This window comes from Prionailurus bengalensis, chromosome B3 (genome assembly GCF_016509475.1).
Source record: "Prionailurus bengalensis isolate Pbe53 chromosome B3, Fcat_Pben_1.1_paternal_pri, whole genome shotgun sequence".
In the NCBI taxonomy this organism is placed as follows: domain Eukaryota; kingdom Metazoa; phylum Chordata; class Mammalia; order Carnivora; family Felidae; genus Prionailurus; species Prionailurus bengalensis.
In genome coordinates this window covers 109,292,144-109,312,330 of record NC_057355.1, presented here as the reverse complement: position 1 = coordinate 109,312,330, position 20,187 = coordinate 109,292,144, and the positions used below count along the sequence as shown (strand labels likewise).

Genomic DNA, 20,187 nt, shown 5'->3' with positions numbered 1-20,187 from the left:
CTCTGTGGGTGTCACTTATGATTATGATCTTTTTGAGATTCCCAACTGCTTACAAAATAAAAGCTAAATCCCTAACACAGAAAAAACAAAGACCTTCCCGGTTGCAACCTAAGCTCTAGCCTCATTTTCCATCCCTGAAAATGTCAGGCTTGTCCACATATCTGTGTTCATGCCATTCCTCTAAAAGGAATGCTTTTCTCCCTCCATCCACCTGTTAAATTCTGACTCATGCTTACAGTTTGTAGTCCTATATCACCTGCTTTGTGAAACCTTTTCTGACCATCTCTGATAAAATTATCTCAAGAGTTACCATGTACCTAGTTGTTGTCACTTTACACAAACTTTTTTATAGGACTCATTACATATGAGTAACTCTTAGGCATTACACAACTCATTATAGGAAAACCAATATCTTAGTTGTACATTTATCTCCCAGCCCAAACATGCTACTCTATTAATAAGAATGTCCAATTCAATTTTAGAATATAGTTTTAAGTGTGTATTTTCTAAGTCTCAGTTTCTACTTAGGATGTAGAACATTGGAAATAATGCTCCCACTCTTTCACAACAAAAACAATAAAATATAGGTATTTGTAAAATGACACATTTCTTAAACTCATCAGAGAGCTCTAGTCATAATATAAACAACTAGTCCAAAAGCAAAAAAAAGAAAACTTATTTCAAAGGAATAAAGGACTCAAGCATTGCCTTGCTAGGGGCAGATGCTGGATTTATGCAAGATGGTAAGAAGAAGCTAATATTTTCAAGGAATTTCTAAAGGCCAACTATGGACAAGCACAAGTGTACAGAACTCATAGGAGTCACAAATCCAAGGAAAATCGAAACCCATTTAGAAGCTCTTCTCCACAAAATTCATGAGAAAGACTGGAGGCAGGGCACAACAGGAGTAAAGAAAGTTTCTCTCATAGTGCAGTCCTGGAAGAGGGGAAGAGTGGCTACTATAGGAGAGGTAAGAAGTCTTGCCAAAATTCTTCTATGATATTTACATTATGGAACAAAGGCTTTAAGCTACTTGGGGAAGGGAAGCAAATTTTGTCACTCCTAAACCACAGATAAAAACACATTAACATGAGTGAATGAAACAAAATTAAAAATTCCACCTTAGGAAAAGGGCAGAAAGAATTCTTAGGGTCATACCATCAGGGGAGGGGCAAAATTATTGAGAAGGCCCTAACCCTGTGACACAGGGACATAAGAACTGCCTAAAATAGGCTGCTCCAAAACAGCAGAAAACAGAAATTTCCAACACAACCACACCACATTAGCAAATACCAAGTAATATAGAAGAAAGAAGTCTCCTTAAGGAGAGGGACAAAAGCCTAAAGAGAGAGACCCTTTCTGAGGCACAGGCAAAAAGAGGAGACCCAAGGCTTAAGATAGAGCAGATTTTCACAAAAATCTGTAGAAAACAAGCCCCTACCCTAAACACAATGTAATAATAGAGAATTTTGAAGCCTATGTAACACTGAGGTTAACAATAACAGCAAAACCCATACCCAGATCAAATTCTGACTAAATTGACCCAACCTTCTCCCAGCATTAGAAAAGGCTAATATTTTTTTCAATATATGAAATTTCTTGTCAAATTGGTTTCCATACAACACCCAGTGCTCATCCCAAAAGGTGCCCTCCTCAATACCCATCACCCACCCTCCCCTCCCTCCCACCTCCCATCAACCCTTAGTTTGTTCTCAGTTTTTAAGAGTCTCTTATGCTTTGGATCTCTCCCACTCTAACCTCTTTTTTTTTTTCCTTCCCCTCCCCCATGGGTTTCTGTTAAGTTTCTCAGGATCCACATAAGAGTGAAAACATATGGTATCTGTCTTTCTCTGTATGGCTTAAGAAAAGGCTAATCTTACTTCCAGATGGAAATACTATTTCCTTTCCCTACCTATGATGTTTGATTTGAATCAAAAATTACAAGACAAGCAAAATAAAAAGAAAGGAAAAATATACCATCGAGAGACAAAGCAATCAAAAAACCCAAACTCAGAGATGACTCAGATGTTGGAACTACCAGACAGGAAAGTTAAAGTAACTATAATTAACATATTAAAAGTCATAGTGGGAAAAGGGGGAACATGCATAAACTCATATGAAATTTCAGCAAAGAAGACTGAAATTATTTAAAAAAAATTTTTTTTACATTTATTTATTTTTTGAGAAACAGAGTGAGACAAAGTGTGAGCGGGGTAGGGGCAGAGAGAGAAGGAGACACAGAATCTGAAGCAGGCTCCAGGCTCTGAGTTGTCAGCACAGAGCCTGACGCAGGGCTCAAACCCACTGACCGTGAGATCATGATATGAGCTGAAGTCGGATGCTCAACCGACTGAGCCACAAGGTGCCCCTGAAATTATTTTTTAAAGTCAAATCAGAATGCTAGAAATAAAAATATATGGTAACAGAGATGAACTCATCGTCAGACTTTCAGTGGACTCGTCATCAGACTTGACACAAAGAAAGTAAACTTGTAGATGTCATTGGATTGTACCACCTAAACTGAAGTACAAAAAGGGAAAAAAGAGTGAAGGAAAAAGAACATTCAAGAGCTGTGAGACGTTATCAAAATGTCTAATATTTGTGCAATTGGAATACTAGAGAGAGGAGCAAAAAGAATGTATTAGAAGCAATATTTGTAGAGATGGTGGCCAAGAATTTTCCAGAAGTAATGAAACTCACTAAACTACAGACACAAAAAGATCAGAGAACACCAAGACAAATAAACACCATACGGACACATGCACACACACCCCTAGATATAGCTGCTGAAAACCACAGATAAACACAAAATCTTGAAGGTATCCAATAGAAAAAAAAGACACATTACATGCAGAAGAACAAAAGTAAGAATTACAGCATACTTCTTATATGAAAACTATGCAAGCCATGAGACAGTGAAATGACAACCTTAAAGTGCTGGGGAAAAAAATAACTGTCAACTCAGAATTCCATACTTAGCTGAAATCTATTTCAAAAATAAATATTTTTCAGACAAACAACTAAGATAATTCATTAGCAGCATATACGCCTAAGCTAAAGACTTCAAATAGCATAAATGAGGCAAACATTCTTATTTTAATCAGAGAGACAACCAATCTAGAGACAACCATCTAAAGCAAAACAGCATCAATGTATTGAGTATTTCTTTCATGTATAAAAGTAAAATGTATCACAATAAAACAAAGGACTTGAGGGAAAAATTGGGAATATACTGTTGTAGCATCACTAAACTATACCTAAAGCAGTAAAACATTTTTTCAAGGTAGAGTGCAATTAAAGATATATGTTGTAAATCCTAGCATGACCATTAGACATTTTTTAAAAAGATACATAATTTTTTAATTAAAAAAAAGAGATATAAATAATGAGCCCAGAGTGGAGAGGAAATGGAATCTTAAAAATAGTCAATTCAAAAGAAGGCAGAAAAAAAAATAGGATGAAAGAAATGAAGAATAGGTGAAACAAATAGGAATAATCTAATGACAGATTTTATTTCAACAATATCAAAAATTACATTAAATATAAACAATTAAGACCAACGAAACAGTGAAAAAAAAGACCAATTAACTGAAAATTTGTTAGATTGGATGAAAAAAAAAAAGACCCAATTTTATGCCATGCACAAGAATACCACTATAAATATAAAAATAAATTTAAAGTTAATGAATATACATGTCAACACTAATCAAAAGAATATTGGGAGGCTCCTGGGTGGCCCAGCCGGTTGAGCTCAGGTCATGATCTCACAGCTCCTGAATTTGGGCCCCACATCAGGCTCCATGCTGACAGCTCAGAGCCTGGAGCCTGCTTCAGATTCTGTCTCTCTCTCTGCCCCTCCCCTGCTCATACTCTGTCTCTCTCTCTCAAATATTACCAAACATTTTTTAAAAATTAAAACAAAAAAAGAACACTGGAGGGGCACCTGGGTGGCTCAGTTGGTTAAGTATCATATTCTCTTTTTTTTTTAATGTTTGCTTGAACCCATGAACCAAGAGATCATGACCTGAGCTGAAATCGGAAGCTTAATAGATGGAGCCACCCAGGCGCCCCAAATATTGTACTCTTGATTCTGGCTCAGGTCATGATCTCACGGTTGGTAAGATCAAGCCTCACATCAGGCTCCCTGCTGACAGCACGAAGCCTGCTTCCTCTTCCTCTCTATGCTTCTCTCTCTCTCTCTCTCTCTCAACACATAAATAAATAAATAAATAAATAAATAAATAAATAAACAAACAAACATTTAAAAAAAGAAAGAGCTGGAATAGTCATATTAATATCAAAATAGACTTCAGGGATAAAAAAGGTGTATTACATAATGAGCAAAAAGTCAATTCATCAAGGAAGCACATATTTCTACAATGTATATGGAATTAATAACAGGGCTTCAAACTACATGAAGCAAAAACTGCTAGAACTGGAAAGAAAAATAGCCAAATCCACAAGAAGAGTTAGAAACTGCAATACTTTTCTCTCAGTAATCAACAAAACAAAATCAGTTGGCAAAATCAGTGGATAAAATAAGTATATAAAAAAAAATCTGAGAAAAACATCCTCAAAAAACGTGAAGTAATTTATAGAACACTGTGCCCAACAACAGCAAAATACATAGTCTTTTTCAAGTACAAAGGAAACATTCAACAAGTCAGAACATATTCAGAACGATAAAACAAACTTTAACTAATTAAAAAAACCCACAAAATTATATAAAATATATACTTAGACCATATTGAATTAAACTAGAAATTAGTAACAGAAAGTTATCTAAAATATTTCCAATATTTGGAACATAACCAACATACTTTTAAGTAAACCACGTATCAAAAAAAGTCAAAGGGAAACTAGAAAATATTTTCTTTTTTTTTTTTTTTTTTAATTTTTTTTTTCAACGTTTATTTATTTTTGGGACAGAAGGAGACAAAGCATGAACGGGGGAGGGGCAGAGAGAAAGGGAGACACAGAATCGGAAACAGGCTCCAGGCTCTGAGCCATCAGCCCAGAGCCCGACGCGGGGCTCGAACTCACGGACCGCGAGATCGTGACCTGGCTGAAATTGACGCTTAACCGACTGCGCCACCCAGGCGCCCCTAGAAAATATTTTCTAATGACAAGTTATTAATAATTATTGGATGCACATAAAGCAGTTCTTATAGGGAAATGTATACATTTAATAATTATATTAGAAAAAAGTAAGAACAAATTATAACGAAAGCAAGCAGAAGAAAATAATAAAGATAATAGTAGAAAGCAATAAAATCAGGAACAGAGAAACAATCGAGAAAAATTAATAAAACCAAAAACTAGTTCTTTGGAAAAAAAGATATATAAATTAGATAATAATTTACTCAGACAGACCACACCCTCTGCAAAATATGAAGACAAAAATCACCAATATCAGGAAATTTAAAACATTTAAAAGATAGCAAGGAAATACTATGTCTATAAATTTAACAACATAGATGACATTTTAAAAATTCTTGAAAAACACAAACTGCATAAAATCACTCAAGAAAAAAGACATATAACTTGAATAATCCTATACATACTAAAGAAACTGAATTTGTAGTTGAAAATATTCCCCCTCCCCATCCCTACTTCTCAACACACAAAATTCCTGGTTCAGATGGGTTCGCTGGAAAACTATTGAAAACTTCTGAGAAACAAATAATGCTTGTTTAATTCAAATTTTTCTAGACTACAGGAAAGGAAAAATGTTTCAGAATTCATTGTGAATTCATTGTGAGGCCAACATTATCCAGATACCAAAACTACACAAAGAGTACAAGAAAAGAAAACTACAGCCTACTATCCCTAATGAAAACAGAAGGAAAACAAAATCCTCAACAAAACAATGGCAAAACAAATCCAGCAATACATGAAAAGAACAGTACCATGATCAAGTGGATTTTATCCTGGGTATGCAAGACAACTTCAACACTCAAAAATTAATCAGTGTAATTCATTTCAACAGACTAACCAAGAAAGATCACATAATCATCTCAATATTTGCAAAACATCATTTTACAGAACTTCTTTTTGATAAAAACTCATAGCAAACCTATAGAAGGGAACTTCTTCAATAAAATAAAGAGCATCTACAGATACCTACACCTAAATACTAAGTAATAGTGAAAGACAAAGTTTTTCTAGTAAGCTCAAGATCAAGGCAAAGATATCCATTTTCATCACTCTTATTCAACAGAGTGCTCAATAGAGCACAATCAGTTAAGATAAATCAATAACAGAAAGGGATATTGGGAAGGAAGAAATAAAACTGTCCTTTTTCCCACTAATTGTATTATTTTCTATGTAGAAAATCCCAAAATACCTATATAAAACAATTAGAACTAACAGTGGGTTTAGAGAGATTGCAAAATATAAGGCCATTATACAAAAGTCAATGGCATTTTTACATACTAGCAAGCAGCAGTTTTAAATTTAAAGTTTTAAAAGTATTCTTTACAAAAGCATCCCCAAAGAGGAAATACTTAGGTATAAATCTAACAGAATATGTATGAGACCCTTTATGCTGGAAACTACAAAACAGATGGAAAAAAAATCCAAGCACTAAATAAAGCAATATACCATGTTCATGAATTGAAAAACAAATATTATCAACATATAATTCCCTCCAAACTGATCTGTGGATTCAACACAATTCCAATCAAATTCCCAGCATAATTTTTTAATCAAAAGTTTATTCTAAAATGTATATAGGAATCAAACCACAAAAGACTCTTAATGATAGAGAACAAACTGAGGGTTGCTCAAAGGGGAGGTGGGTAAGGGGATGAGCTAAATAAGTTATGGGTATTAAGGAGGGCACTTGTTAGGATGAGCACTGGAAGTTATATATAAGTGATGAATCACTAAAATCTACTCCTGAAACCAATATTACACTATATGTTAACTAACTAAAATCTAAATTAAAATGATAAAAAAATAAAAATTAAATGGAGAAGCAAATATAATCAAAACAATGTTTTAAAATAATAAAGTTGGAGGGCCCACACTACCTGATTTCCAGACCTATTATAAAGCTATAGGAATCAAGGGTGCCTGAGTGGCTCAGTCAGTTAAGCATCTGACTCTTGATTTCAGCTCAGATCATGATCCAAGGGTCATGCGATTGAGCCCCACATGGGGCTCCACACTGGGCATGGAGCCTGCTTAAGATTCATTCTCTCTCTCTCTCTTTCTCTCTCTCTCTCTCTCTCTCTCTCTCTCTCTCCCCCTCCCTCCTCCTCCTCTCTGCCGCTCTCCCCTGCTCACACGCTTTCTCTAAAATTAAAAAAAAAAAGTTATAGGAATCAGGACAGTGTGATATTAGAGAAAGAATACAAATATAGATTATTCGGAAAATATAGAGTCCAGCAATAGACCCACTCATGTATAGATAATATATTTCTGACAAAGATCCCAAAGCACATAATGGAAAAAGGATAATCCTTTCAACAAATGAGATAGGAATAATGGACATCTATATTGAGGGTGGGAGGGAAACACTTTCATCCATACTTCATATCATATTTAAAAATTACCTCAAAATGTATACCCCTAAATGTAAAGCCCATATCTCTAAAATTTCCAGAATAAAACACAGAAAAATGTCTTTGTAACCTTAGGCTATACAAAGATTTCTTAAATATGATAACAAAAGCACAATTCATAAAAATAAAAAACTTGATGAGATGGATTTCATGTAATTAAGAATCTCTGTTCTTCAAGGGACACCATTAAGAGAAGGAAAAGACAAGCCACAAAACAGGGAGAGAATATTTGTAAATTGTAGACCAATAGAAAAGATCCAGAAAAGTATCTCATACTCAGAATATAAACATAACACTCAAGTCTTGAAGATTAAAAAGCAGTTCTATAACAGTGGGCAAAAGATTTGAAGACTTTACTAAAGAAGCCACACAGATGATAGATAACTGCATGAAAAGATGCTCGAAGTCATTAGTTATTGGGGAAATGAAAATTAAAATCAAAACAAGAGTTAAAACCTATGAAAGGCCTTGAGATTTTATCCTACTTGCACACTAACAACTTTGCCTGCTACAATTTTTATGGATGTTGGCAGAAGACATAAGACTTGAGTCAGAGACAAAGGATGTTTTATTACAGCACCACATACAACATGAACATCACATTCACGTCAGTCCCCCACTCTCCAAGTACTACGGGGGCGATGCAGAGGCAGGCTCAGATAGATGCCCAGCATGGAAGCCATGTCACAGCCAAGGAAGACCCAGCTTGTGAAATCTCTACCATTTGCAAGCAAATCTGCCTAAGCTTTGCCCTGAAGAGAGACATTATCTTTATTAGACTGAAAGGCAAACAAATCTTCTCTCTGCTCTGAAGAGAGATGCTATCTCTATCTTCCAAGGCTCTTTGTCATACAAACATCCTTGAAAAGATAGTCTAAGATACCATATGGTCTCACTCTTATGTGGATCCTGAGAAACTTAACAGGAACCCATGGGGGAGGGGAAGGAAAAAAAAAAAGAGGTTAGAATGGGAGAGAGCCAAAGCATAAGAGACTGTTAAAAACTGAGAACAAACTGAGGGTTGATGGGGGGTGGGAGGGAGGAGAGGGTGGGTGATGGGTATTGAGGAGGGCACCTTTTGGGATGAGCACTGGGTGTTGTATGGAAACCAATTTGTCAATAAATTTCAGAAAAAAAAAATAATAAAAAGAAAAAAAAAAGAAAAAAAAGAAAAAAAAAAAAAAAGAAAAGATAGTCTAAAATAAGAGGCGGTTTGTGACTTTGCTCATAGGACAGAGTGGAGACCAGAGGAGAGTGATCTCCCAATAAGAGCTATCAGTACACACCTGTGAGAATGGCTGAAAAACATTTTATGATAACACTGTGGTAAAGTGAAAATGAGTGACTGCATTAATTTTGGGAATGTGAAGTGGTATTCAGCTAACAGCAGAATTTCTTAAAATTAAACGTATACTTCCCATATGACCTACTCCTAGGTATTTACCTCGTTGAAATGAAAACTTACATTTGCACCCAAACCTGTTTCGCAAATGTTTACAGCAGCTTTATTTACATTGCTAAAAACTGGAAACAACCCAAATATCCCTCAACTGATGAATGGATCAACAAACTGTGGTGCATTCATGCAGTGGAATACTACTCAGCAATTAAAAAAAAAAAGAAGCAGCAAACTACTGAAACACACAGCAACATGGATGAATCTCAAATGCATTACTGTAGGCACATAATAAAAGAAGCCAGATTCAAAAGGCTACCATCTGCATATTTCCATTTATATAGCATTCTGGAGAAGACAAAATGATAGAAAGAAAATGTACCAGCAATTTCCCGGAGCTGGTGGTAGAGAAATGACTACAAAGGGACTTGGGGGAATTTTTTTTGAGGTGATGGAATGGTTTATACCTCAGTTGTGGCAGTGGTTACAAGACTGTGTATTAAAACAGAGCCATATACTAACAAGGATGAATTTTACTATATGCAAATTATAACTTGAAAAAGGGAGAGGAAAAAAAGAGAAATAATATGTATAAACTCTCAAATTGGACTTCCTGAGCTGTGCCTCTTTCTAAATATGGATCTTGGGTATATTCTCAAGTTCTCTAAGCATAATCTTCTCAACTGTGATGTGAGAAAAATAATAGTATCTATGTCTTAGAGTTGTTAGCTTACCTTGTTGTAATGATGTTCCATCATTAATTATTATTTGGTGTCCTATTATACACCTAGCATTATGCTTGAAGTTAGGGATACAAAAATTAATCTATGATGTGGCTCCTGCCTTCTGGGAGGCTATGATCCACAGAATAAACATCCCCTGAATAAACCAATAAATTGTTTTACTGCCATTAGATTATTACAACAATTACACAAATTTTAAAAATCCAATTTCAAGCAACTATTAAGCCAAATTCATGTTAATCATTTTAAATACAGTTCAACTTTAGCAAGAATTTTCTAAATTAGGAATAGAAATTTCAAGTCAAATCTAAGAAATCCTATTGGTTGCCCAGATGTTTCTAAAATTATCTCTACAGATAATTTTTAAAAGCTTGAAATTGAATTTATTTATAAGTTTGTCATATTCAGAAAGAATATCAGCCTCCCTTGTTTTTACCAATTTATTCTAGCATTTCAACATTAATTTAAGTAAGAGTATCAAGAAAGTACTATAAAAAGAATATGAAATTATGTTTCCTCATTTTCTAAGATTTCATGTATCTGGATAAAATGTTTCCTTAAAAAGATAAACTAAGAGGAATCACTGAAAATGGATAAAGAGGCTGTGAAGTATTCCAGAAGAGTCTGCTTCCCCCAAAAAGAAAGGAATTAGTGACATCACCTTTAAGTCACATAAGAGATCCAAGAATCTTGGTGATATATGTATGCATTACAAGCACACATCACATATACACACCCAACACCTTTCTTGGCCTGTCAGGTACCTCTGTCCCTCAACCAAGTCGAATGTTCTTACTTCAGGCTTAGAGCGTTAGAAACATGAGAAATTCATGCCAGGACATACTATAGCTACTTTTACAGAGTTAATTACATTTTCACTATATTCAACATATCTGACAGGATAAAGCTCTAAAGACAGTTTGTTGTAAATGTGTCCTTTCCACTCAGGGCTTAAAGAAAATCAAGCTATTCTTATTTCAGAGATTTCCTATCTACTGTCATCTCACATCATGTCTCAGTGAAACACTGTGAAAAGTGTTCTTGGAGTGTTATCAACTAAAAATTTTGCAACAAGTATGGCTTTTTGCACAGGATTTCACACCGAATAATATAGTAACATCTAGAGATTCCTAACCAAGTGAAAAAAAGAGAACATTTTAAAAGATCGTTTTAAAAGCATAACATATGCACAAGGGCTTCTCAAACAGAGCCCACAAACTTGTTTTCACCATTTTGCTTGCTCTGAACTATTGTTCTGGAGTATGGAACCCACAAATACAGATCTCCCAACGTTTTATACATTGAAAATATTCCTAAGGAGTATATCTCTCAATAAGAAGCCAGTATGTGGAAACGTTTAAAGAGAGAGAAAAATAAAATTCATATGATAACTAAAACAAGTCAAAATAAAATTAGTAGAAATGTCCTTTGGCAGAACCCAGAGAAAATAATCACTGGCTACCTTACCTTGCATTTTTCCATTAACATTTTCTAAAATACCAGAGAGCTGGCTGTCAAAGCTGTGCTGAAGACCACTTCTTTGCTTTTCAAGGTGACGTTGTTCCTCAGCAATAGAAGAGAGCATATGTGGTGGCTTTTGGTCATCAAGGGTCTGACTGGGCCACTGGGACATTATGGAACAGGAGTCCTTTTCAGGATGGCTAAGTCTGGGGCTTGAACTTTGAGCAGAGTCCTGCAAATCACTATTACAACAGGAGAAATGATCCACTTCAAGAAACAAGGGATTTTCATCCTCTTGATGCCAATCATTGCCTTGTTCTTCATCTTCAAAGTAAGTTTCCTGAATCTGAATATCATCTAAGTCCTGGTCTAGCTTTTCACTTAATTTAGAGTCTTGCTTGTTTAAGTTAACCAGCGAAGCAGATAACATATCTCCTGCTTGCTGGAGAGCTTCATAAACCCGAGATATCCAGGAAGAGAGAGGCTGGAAGAAGTTCTGACCATCCTGGGACGCCATGGCCAACACCATGGCCAGCTATCTGATGTCTACAAGTCCACTTGTTCAGTTCTTTCAGTACTCTGGACTTAATGTGAACTACAGAATAGTTTTTAATTTGATGACAAATTAAATTGGAGATCTCTTAATGGCTGTGAATAGTTCACTCTCAAAACTTCTCAGCTGAAACAGAGGAAAGAAATACTTACACCTATTAAAGTAACAACCTCAGACCCATTACCAGATAACCTATAATCAATGTCAAACAACATTTGGAGACAAAAAGAGATCATCATTGAAGTCTGAAAGTAGCTAAATAAAAATGACTGTGGAAATCTAAATGTAGATTATTTCAATGCCTATTCACCTACTCAGGCATGTGCAAAACTTCCATCAGCAGTAATGGGCTCTATTCATGTGGACTGAGAGAAGTCTATCCCCATAGACCATACTTAACAATGTGAAAAGGATAAATGAATCTTCATTAAGAGGCAGTTGAACATGACATTTCAAAATACAAGAAAGGTTGGATGCTTCATCTACGAACCTGCAGATCCCAGTGAGCAGGCTAATAAGCATCTCTGCTTCATGACACAAAGATTTATCCATTCAAAGGAGATGTGTGCCTGGAATTAAAAAGCTTTTAACAGATCTTAAAGTAAGATTTTATATTTTTGTGCGATTTCTAGAAATCATTTATATTCTTGGGGAGCAAAGAACCACTGCAAAACAGAGTGGCAAGTGGAGTATGCAGCTTATTGGAGACATGATCCTCGCATCTGGTTGCCTTTGTCTGTGTTCCAGCCTCCCCAAGACATCCCTCTACAGCCTGCAAGATTCCTGAGAGACCTTCCTTCCCACAAGATTCACAACCTGAAGGAGGGGGCTATAAGGACATCAACATAGCAACAGGGCACAACGAAGATTCTAGAGCTAAACATCTATACTTTTATACACATGCATGCACACAAACATATACATAAATTCATATACATATGTATGTGTATTGTGTGTATATATATACACACACATATATATGTATATATATGTATATATACATATATATGTATATATATGTGTGTGTATATATATTGTACATATATATGTGTGTGTATATATATACACACACATATATATATGTGTGTGTATATATATACACACACATATATATACATATATATGTATATATATGTGTGTGTATATATATATGTTATATATGTATATATATGTGTGTGAATATTTATATATATCTTATTGCCCTAACAATGCTCATCAACAGCTCAGGATGAATGCTATAAATGATGGCAGAGCCTAAATTCACTGATTGTGCTTAACTACCCCATCTCTTCTATAGCAATAGCTTCCTTCTGACTCAGTCTACCAGCACTCCTGTATATTTCAGGCTTCTTGACCTCAGGCTACTGCAATTGATAGGATTGCCTACCTTCTCCTAAAATTTCCCTTCTAGCTTTTTTTTTTTTTTTTTTTTTTTTTTTTAGTTTTTGTAATAGCCATTCATACATGCATTGATTCATCAATAAACAATACTCATCACCTGGGAGAGTTGATCCATCCAATAAGGCTCAACATTTTTGTATACAAAATATACATCTCCAGCCCTTAGCTCAATCCCTCTATACAGGTTTGTATCCCTGGTTATCTAAGCTAGTGGTTCACAAACTTTGTGGGAGAATAACCTGGTAATCTAATTTAAAAAAGAAAAGAGTCTCAGACTGGTTGAAGGAATACACCCTGGATCTTTTTATTTTTGTCAAGTTTCTCAGGTGACTCTGACACACACCAAAGTTTGAGAGATGCTGATCTGAGGAAAGAGCTACACTTGGGGGTCTCACCAAAATCTCAAATTCAGCCGTCAAAACTAGCACATAACTTTTGCTACTATAAGGGTTCAACACCCTAGACTCACAACTGTGACTTTCTCTCTTCACCTCTGCTCCCTTACATTCCTTACATTCCAAGTTCTGCTAGCTTTAGGTCTATTAAGACTCTTCCATTATGTTTGTAGAGTGATCACTTTTCCTACACTCTAATCTTCCCAGATATTACATACCTAGTTGGTTTCCGTCTCAAATCTTCTCCAGCCTCAATCCATCCCTTGAGGTTTGCTCACCATAACCTGACCTTCAATCAGGTCTATTGTCTGTCTCCTCCCCTAGAATAGATATTCCTAGAGGGCAGGGACTGTAGGTTTTATTCCCTAGCTTATCCACAATGTCTAGAAGTGTGCTAAATATGTAGTCAATTCTCAAGAAATGAACTAATGAGTGCTATTTAATATTGTGCCTTGAACAGTGTGTAGCATAAAGTGTGTACTCAAATTCACTAAATTGATGAATAGACCTCAGAATTGTTGAAAACATCTTAACATCACCACACAAATCCCCTGCAGGGTATTATAAAAGGGTTCTTTCAGCATTTCTTCCACTCCATTTCACCACCCACACAGTTTTTGTTTGTTTTTCCTCCACAAACATTGTGCCTCAGTTGTGCTTCAGATGATCACAGACCTAGAAAGTTCCCTGAGAAATCACGGGGTTTAGCTTCTAACACTGTCTTTCAGTACTTGAAACGTTTTAAGATGGAGATTGCATATTTTCCTTAATAATCCTTTCTATTGTTTTATTACACAAAGAAAACTTTATTTTCATATTCAATCCAAAATCTTTTAATTTAAGCCAGGGTTTTCTCATCCAATCTTTGAACTAGTAACAGCCTCTGTTCTTTTTTTTTTCCCCACAAAATAGGTTTATTTTAGAAATTTTAGGGAAAAAAGATAAGCAAAAATAAAAGAGGTAATAAGGCATAGTCTCCATCACCCAAAGATAACCAGCCTTTTATTCTACGTCCATAGGATAATTTTTTATACATATAATTCATTGTCAAGTTAGCTTATATACAGAGTATACAATGTGCTCTTAACTTCAGCATAGATTCCCATGATTCATTACTTACATACAACACCCAGTGCTCATCAAAACAAGTGCCCCCAATGCCCATCACCCATTTTCCCCTCACCCCTGCCCCCCCATCAACCCTCAGTTTTTTCTTTGTATTTAAGAGTCTCTTATGGTTTGGCTCCCTCTCAATTTCTAACTACTTTTTTCCTTCCCTTCCCCCATGGTCTTCTGTTAAGTTTCTCAAATTCCGCATGAGTGAGAACCATCCACGTTGTTGCAAATGTAACAGCCCATGTTCTGGGTCTCATATCTCTTTCTTTTGTAATCTCTGTCTATCAAAGCCTCTAGGCAATTTTTCTAAAAAAAATAAAGCTTATATCACTCCCCTAGTTTAAAAGGAAAATCAAAAAAGAAACCCTACTGAGGTTTTCCTATTACTTATAGTGCAGAATTTAGCATTGGCAGCCCATCTGTCAAAATCACCAAACTCTGTGTTTATTGATGCAGAGTTCTTTAAAAATTAATTTTGATGCCTCCAATTCACTACAGTCCTCATCTCTCCCTGTTATATGTACCTACTTGCTTTATTCATTTTTATGTAGCCTGCCTGACCCCCTGGAAGCATCTGAATTTTTAAGTCCTACCCTATAGGATAAAGTTCACATTCTTTACTATGGCATACAAGAGAAGAGATGCTCAAAAAATGAACAAGCAGGGGTGCCTGGGAGACTCAGTCAGTTAAGCATCGGACTCTTGATTTCAGTTCAGGTCATGATCTCATGGGTTCGTGAGTTGGAGCACTGGGTAGGGCTCCGAGGTGGGTGTAAGCCTGCTTAAGATCCTCCCTCCCTCCCTCCCTCCCTCCCTCCCTTTCTCTTTCTCTCTCTCCCTCTCTCTCTTCCTGGCTCACATGCATGCTCTCTTTTATCCAAAATTTAAAAAAAAAAAAAAAGAAGAAGAACAATCAGCACTACCTAACTAACCTTAGTACTGGAGGGGTCCTAGAGACCTCCTGTAAGTTGCCAACTCTTTAACTGATGAATCACTGGATGTGAGGACTTCTGGGAGGTGGAGTCTCAGATCAGTGGCTATTTATCAACCAGTTTGGAAGTATTTCAATTGCTTCACAACTCACAAAGCCATCCCTCTTGTCCTGACAGAATGTCTAGCTCTGTATGAGCTGTTCCCAATAACACTGCCCCACAGTGATAACTTGGCTATTCTTCACCACCCCTCATTGTAAAGTCCTATGTTCCAGTCACACTAACACACTAAGCATTTGTCATAGTAACTGTGCTCTTCCCTGACTTCTGTTTGCTCTGCCCAGATGCCTTCTCTCCCTGGCCTGCCTGGTAGATACTTACTCATTCTTTACAATGAAACTCCTATTGCATATGTCAACACTTCTACAGTCAAAGGTGTGGCCTCAGAGTACTTTAAGTGTGTCTTTATGATGTAAGTTTTCACTGGATATGCTAATTATTTGTCAATCTTCCTCTTCCAATGGACACTATTTAGAATTAATAATTCTAGGACCCACACAGGGTAAGGGCTCTTTATCTAATGTTTGCTATGTGAATGAATGAATGAATGAATGAATGAATGTTACTAATTAACAATTTTCTTCATCTATAACGTGGAGTTAACTCACTAGATAACACTTAATCGTTCCTTTCTGCTTTGAAACCCAAGAATTTACCAGTGTGGGCCAAAAAGCATTATAATATTGAGCCTGGATATATTCATCATTAAGTTGCCTTTTCAAAGATTGGTTCTGTACCTTTGTCAATAACCACTGTCAGATGATTTTGGAGCAATTAGAAAGGGGCCAAATATCCAGTATCCATCTATATATTAAACAGTGTCCAATTGTTATATTCTACAATACTAAAAAAGAAAGGGCACCTAAAGCTGGAACATGAAAAATTACCTACTTAGCAACACTGGAGACATTTCATTTTATACTAAAGCAGTATAAAGCCAAAAGAACTAAGTGCAAGCAGAGTAACCAGGGAAATGTCTTTGTTTCTTGGGTAAATCTCAACTAGCTTGGTAGAGCACACCAAAGGTAATAGCAGATGTATACCTCATATCCTAGTTCTTCAGGAACTTTCTTACAGCTGAAAAGACAAACTGGCGTGTGGTGTCACAATAATTATTTTTAAACACATAGGAAAAGAAAAGTAGTAAAGAAAAGACAGTCCAGGTCCTTGGATTAGAAGGAAAAATACAGATAAAGTCTGTGGTATCTGAGAAGGCTCACCATTCAAATTTACAGTTCATGATACTTCATTATTCCAAGTATTAAAAAAAAAGGTGTGTGTGTGTGTGTGTGTGTGTGTGTGTGTGTGTAACATAAAAGCTCCTACCATAATCAAGGAAAGTTTACAGCTTCTCAAAATACTCAGAATAAACTGGCAATCTAATAAAGAATTAGTTAACAACCAACTCACAGGAATAAAAGGTCCAGCATAGGGAATATAGTCAATGATATTGCAATAGCATTTTATGGTGACAGATGGTAGCTACACTTGTCGTGAGCATAGCATAATGTATTGAGAAATCGAATCATTATGTTATACACCTGAAACTAATGTAACATTATGTGTCAACTCTACTCAAAAAAATTTTTTTTAAAGAATTGGTAACAACCAGTAAATAAAAGTGAAAGGAAAACCATCGATATATTCCTAGGGCTACATTACATTTCTTTAAATAGCATTTTAATTAGAATTTTTCTCTATTAATTTTAATTATAAAAGTGTTTAATTAAGGTCATTTTAAACATAGGAAGTAACTAAACAGTAAACTTTAAAGAGTTGTTTCTGTAGGGGGGAAAACTATCAAATTCCTGAGTCATATGCTTTGTCATGTATTTTGACCATCCTCACCAAGGGTAATTGTGAGCAGAAAAGGAGTGGTTCCATACCCAGAATAATAATGCTCACAGTCCTTTAAAGGCTGTTAGTTAAATCTTTCTGACCCCATTTTCTATCTAATGACAGATGTTTGGAGGGAGGGAGGAAAGCTATCACCTAAGAAGAAATACTGGCTTCTGGGAGATATGCCTTAAAAATGGATGTTATTTTGGTGAAAGATAAAGTGGAAGTCTGTATGAGTGTGTGATTTTTAAAGGATTATGAGCTCCTGGAGAGAGTCAAACACATTCTTGGAGAAAAGAAAATGTTTCCAATAATATGGTCCCCAGGTAACCTAGCCCCAAATCAAAATCTTATACAAGTTCATCTACTGAAGTGTGTTAATGTTTCGCCATTTTTAATGGAGAAATCACCTTGGAAAGTCTACTCTTCTTATTTTCTACCAAGATCAATAGGGCAGTCATAAATAAAAGTCAAGAGTACTGGAATGGTGAAATAGATGAAGGGGATTAAGAGGTAAAAACTTCAAATTATAAAATGAGTAAGTCACAAGGATGAAAAGTACAAGTTAGGGAATATAATCAATAATAAATCAATAATACTGTAATAATGCTGTATGGTGACAGATGGCATCTACACCGACCAAGGTAAGCACTAGATAATGTAAGAATTGTCAAATCACTGTGTTGTATTAATATACACTGAAATTAATATAACACTGTATGCCAAATATACTTCAATAATAAAAAAAATTTTTTTTAAATACTGGGTTTATTCAAAGTGGCTTCTCACAGCCATCAGTTAACTTCCTTGTGTCATCTATTAAATGTGGGTTATTTATTATTGACTTCTTAGAGTGGTCATGAGGCTAATTAAGTCTATAATTTTTATGACAATATGAGCAAGAAAACTTATAAACATGAATAATATATGGAGTCAAAATAAGAACTATAAAATGGGCTGTAATCCATCTTTAAATGATTCAAAAGAGACTACAGGTGTTTTCTGTTAAGAGAAAATTTGTTATGTGGGTAGGAATATGTTTTCTGTTAAGAGAAAATTTGTTATGTGGGTAGAGATGAAATAACTTTTACAGCATTTGTCCAAAATGTTTTCTAAATGCTGGAATCTTAAATATAAAAATGGACTACTGAGGATTATTTATGTAAACAATATGGATATAATACAGCCATATTTTTATTACTGGGGCATGTGCAATACAACAGACCCTTTGCCATTGGGCTTTGGTAGGGGACAATTAGCTTAAAGCTAAATGTGAAATTGCCCTATAATCAAAATATACTTTCATCAGTAGATATAGAGAAAAATGAGATTGCATGAATAAAAGCAATAGCAATGGCTTTGAAATCACACAAAACAAGGCTCAGTGTTGGATAATCTCTCAGTTACACCATGGCATGGGGCAAAACATGTTAACGGGGTGCACCTGTGTCCTCATCTGCACTATGGGGAGCACAACCCCCTGTTTTGAAATTCACTGTGGAAATGAAATTACACAACAGTTCTAAAGCACCTACAACAGAGTCTAGTACACAACAGGCACTTCATATCAGTTATTCATGACTAAACCCAAATCTGTGACATTTTAGTGTATGTGCTGCTGAAGCGAGCACTAAATCTATTATATTTTAAAAGGTAAAAACATATTAAACTCTCGTAATCCTTTTCCTAATACGCCAAGACCCCAGAAACACAATACTATCATTATAGCTAACATTTGCCAAGAACCTTACAACATGCAATGTTTTCTGACAACTTCTATGAATAAAAACTTTTTGTGAAAGATACTAGCTTTCCCATTTTATAGTTGAAAAAACTGAGGCTTAGGAAGGGCAAGTGATTTGCCTCAAGGTTCATGCTTATAATAAAGAATGGAATTAGCATTCCAATTCTCCTTTGAATTCCAAATTCCTGCTTTAACCACTACTCCAAATCTTCATAAAATGTCAATAAGAAACCTTCAAAATAAAACATGTAAAGGTACTTTCCTCATAAGTGGCCAATGTGACTTCAAATTCAGGTTTGTTTGACTCCAAAGTCTATTCTCATTTTGTTTCCACTCCACCTTTCCTACCTATTTCACTAATGAAACCTTTAAAAATTAAAATTATTGGGATTACTTTTCCAAAGTATAATAAAGGTTTTAAAATTTTCTAAACTACTGCTTAAGTTGAGGAAAACTTACTTTTTTATTTTTTAAATGTTTTTATTTATTTTTGAGACAGAGAGAGAGAGAGAGAGAGAGAGAGAGAGAGAGAGAGAATATGGCATGGGAGGGATAGAGACAGAGGGAGACACAGAATCTGAAGCAGGCTCCAGGCTCTGAGCTGTTAGCACAGAGCCTGACGCGGGGCTTGAATTCGTGAACCACGAGATCGTGACCTGAGCAGACGTTGGACACCTAAACGACTGAGCAACCCAGGCACCCCTGAGGAAAACTTATTTTTAAATATATTTTTCAAACTATCCAACAGACAGCTTTGTGTCTGAGCATAAATAATGATATCAAAAAGATCTTAAAAAGATGATCTTGGCTCAACAAGAGTTTTAAATTGCTCAATGTTTTTGCTATTGTAACAAATAGCACCTTTAAGATATTCTCTAAATTTCATAAGCCCATTGAATATTTTGGACCATCTATTATATCCATGGAATGGCCTCCATGATTTTTTAAGAAACATATCTGATTATGTCATTCCATGTTT

The 20,187-nt window shown here is 35.5% G+C and overlaps 1 protein-coding gene across 1 annotated transcript in view; it reads right to left on the bottom strand.

Moving 5' to 3' along the window:
• SYT16 (synaptotagmin 16) overlaps nt 1-11,841 on the bottom strand; it is a 95,054-nt gene extending 83,213 nt beyond the window's left edge. Inside the window, exon 1 of the mRNA XM_043556310.1 lies at nt 11,175-11,841. Coding sequence (XP_043412245.1) covers nt 11,175-11,697 — 523 coding nt within the window. The 5' untranslated portion in view covers nt 11,698-11,841. The remainder of the gene's footprint in view (nt 1-11,174) is intronic.
• Between the last annotated feature and the right edge of the window lie 8,346 nt (nt 11,842-20,187).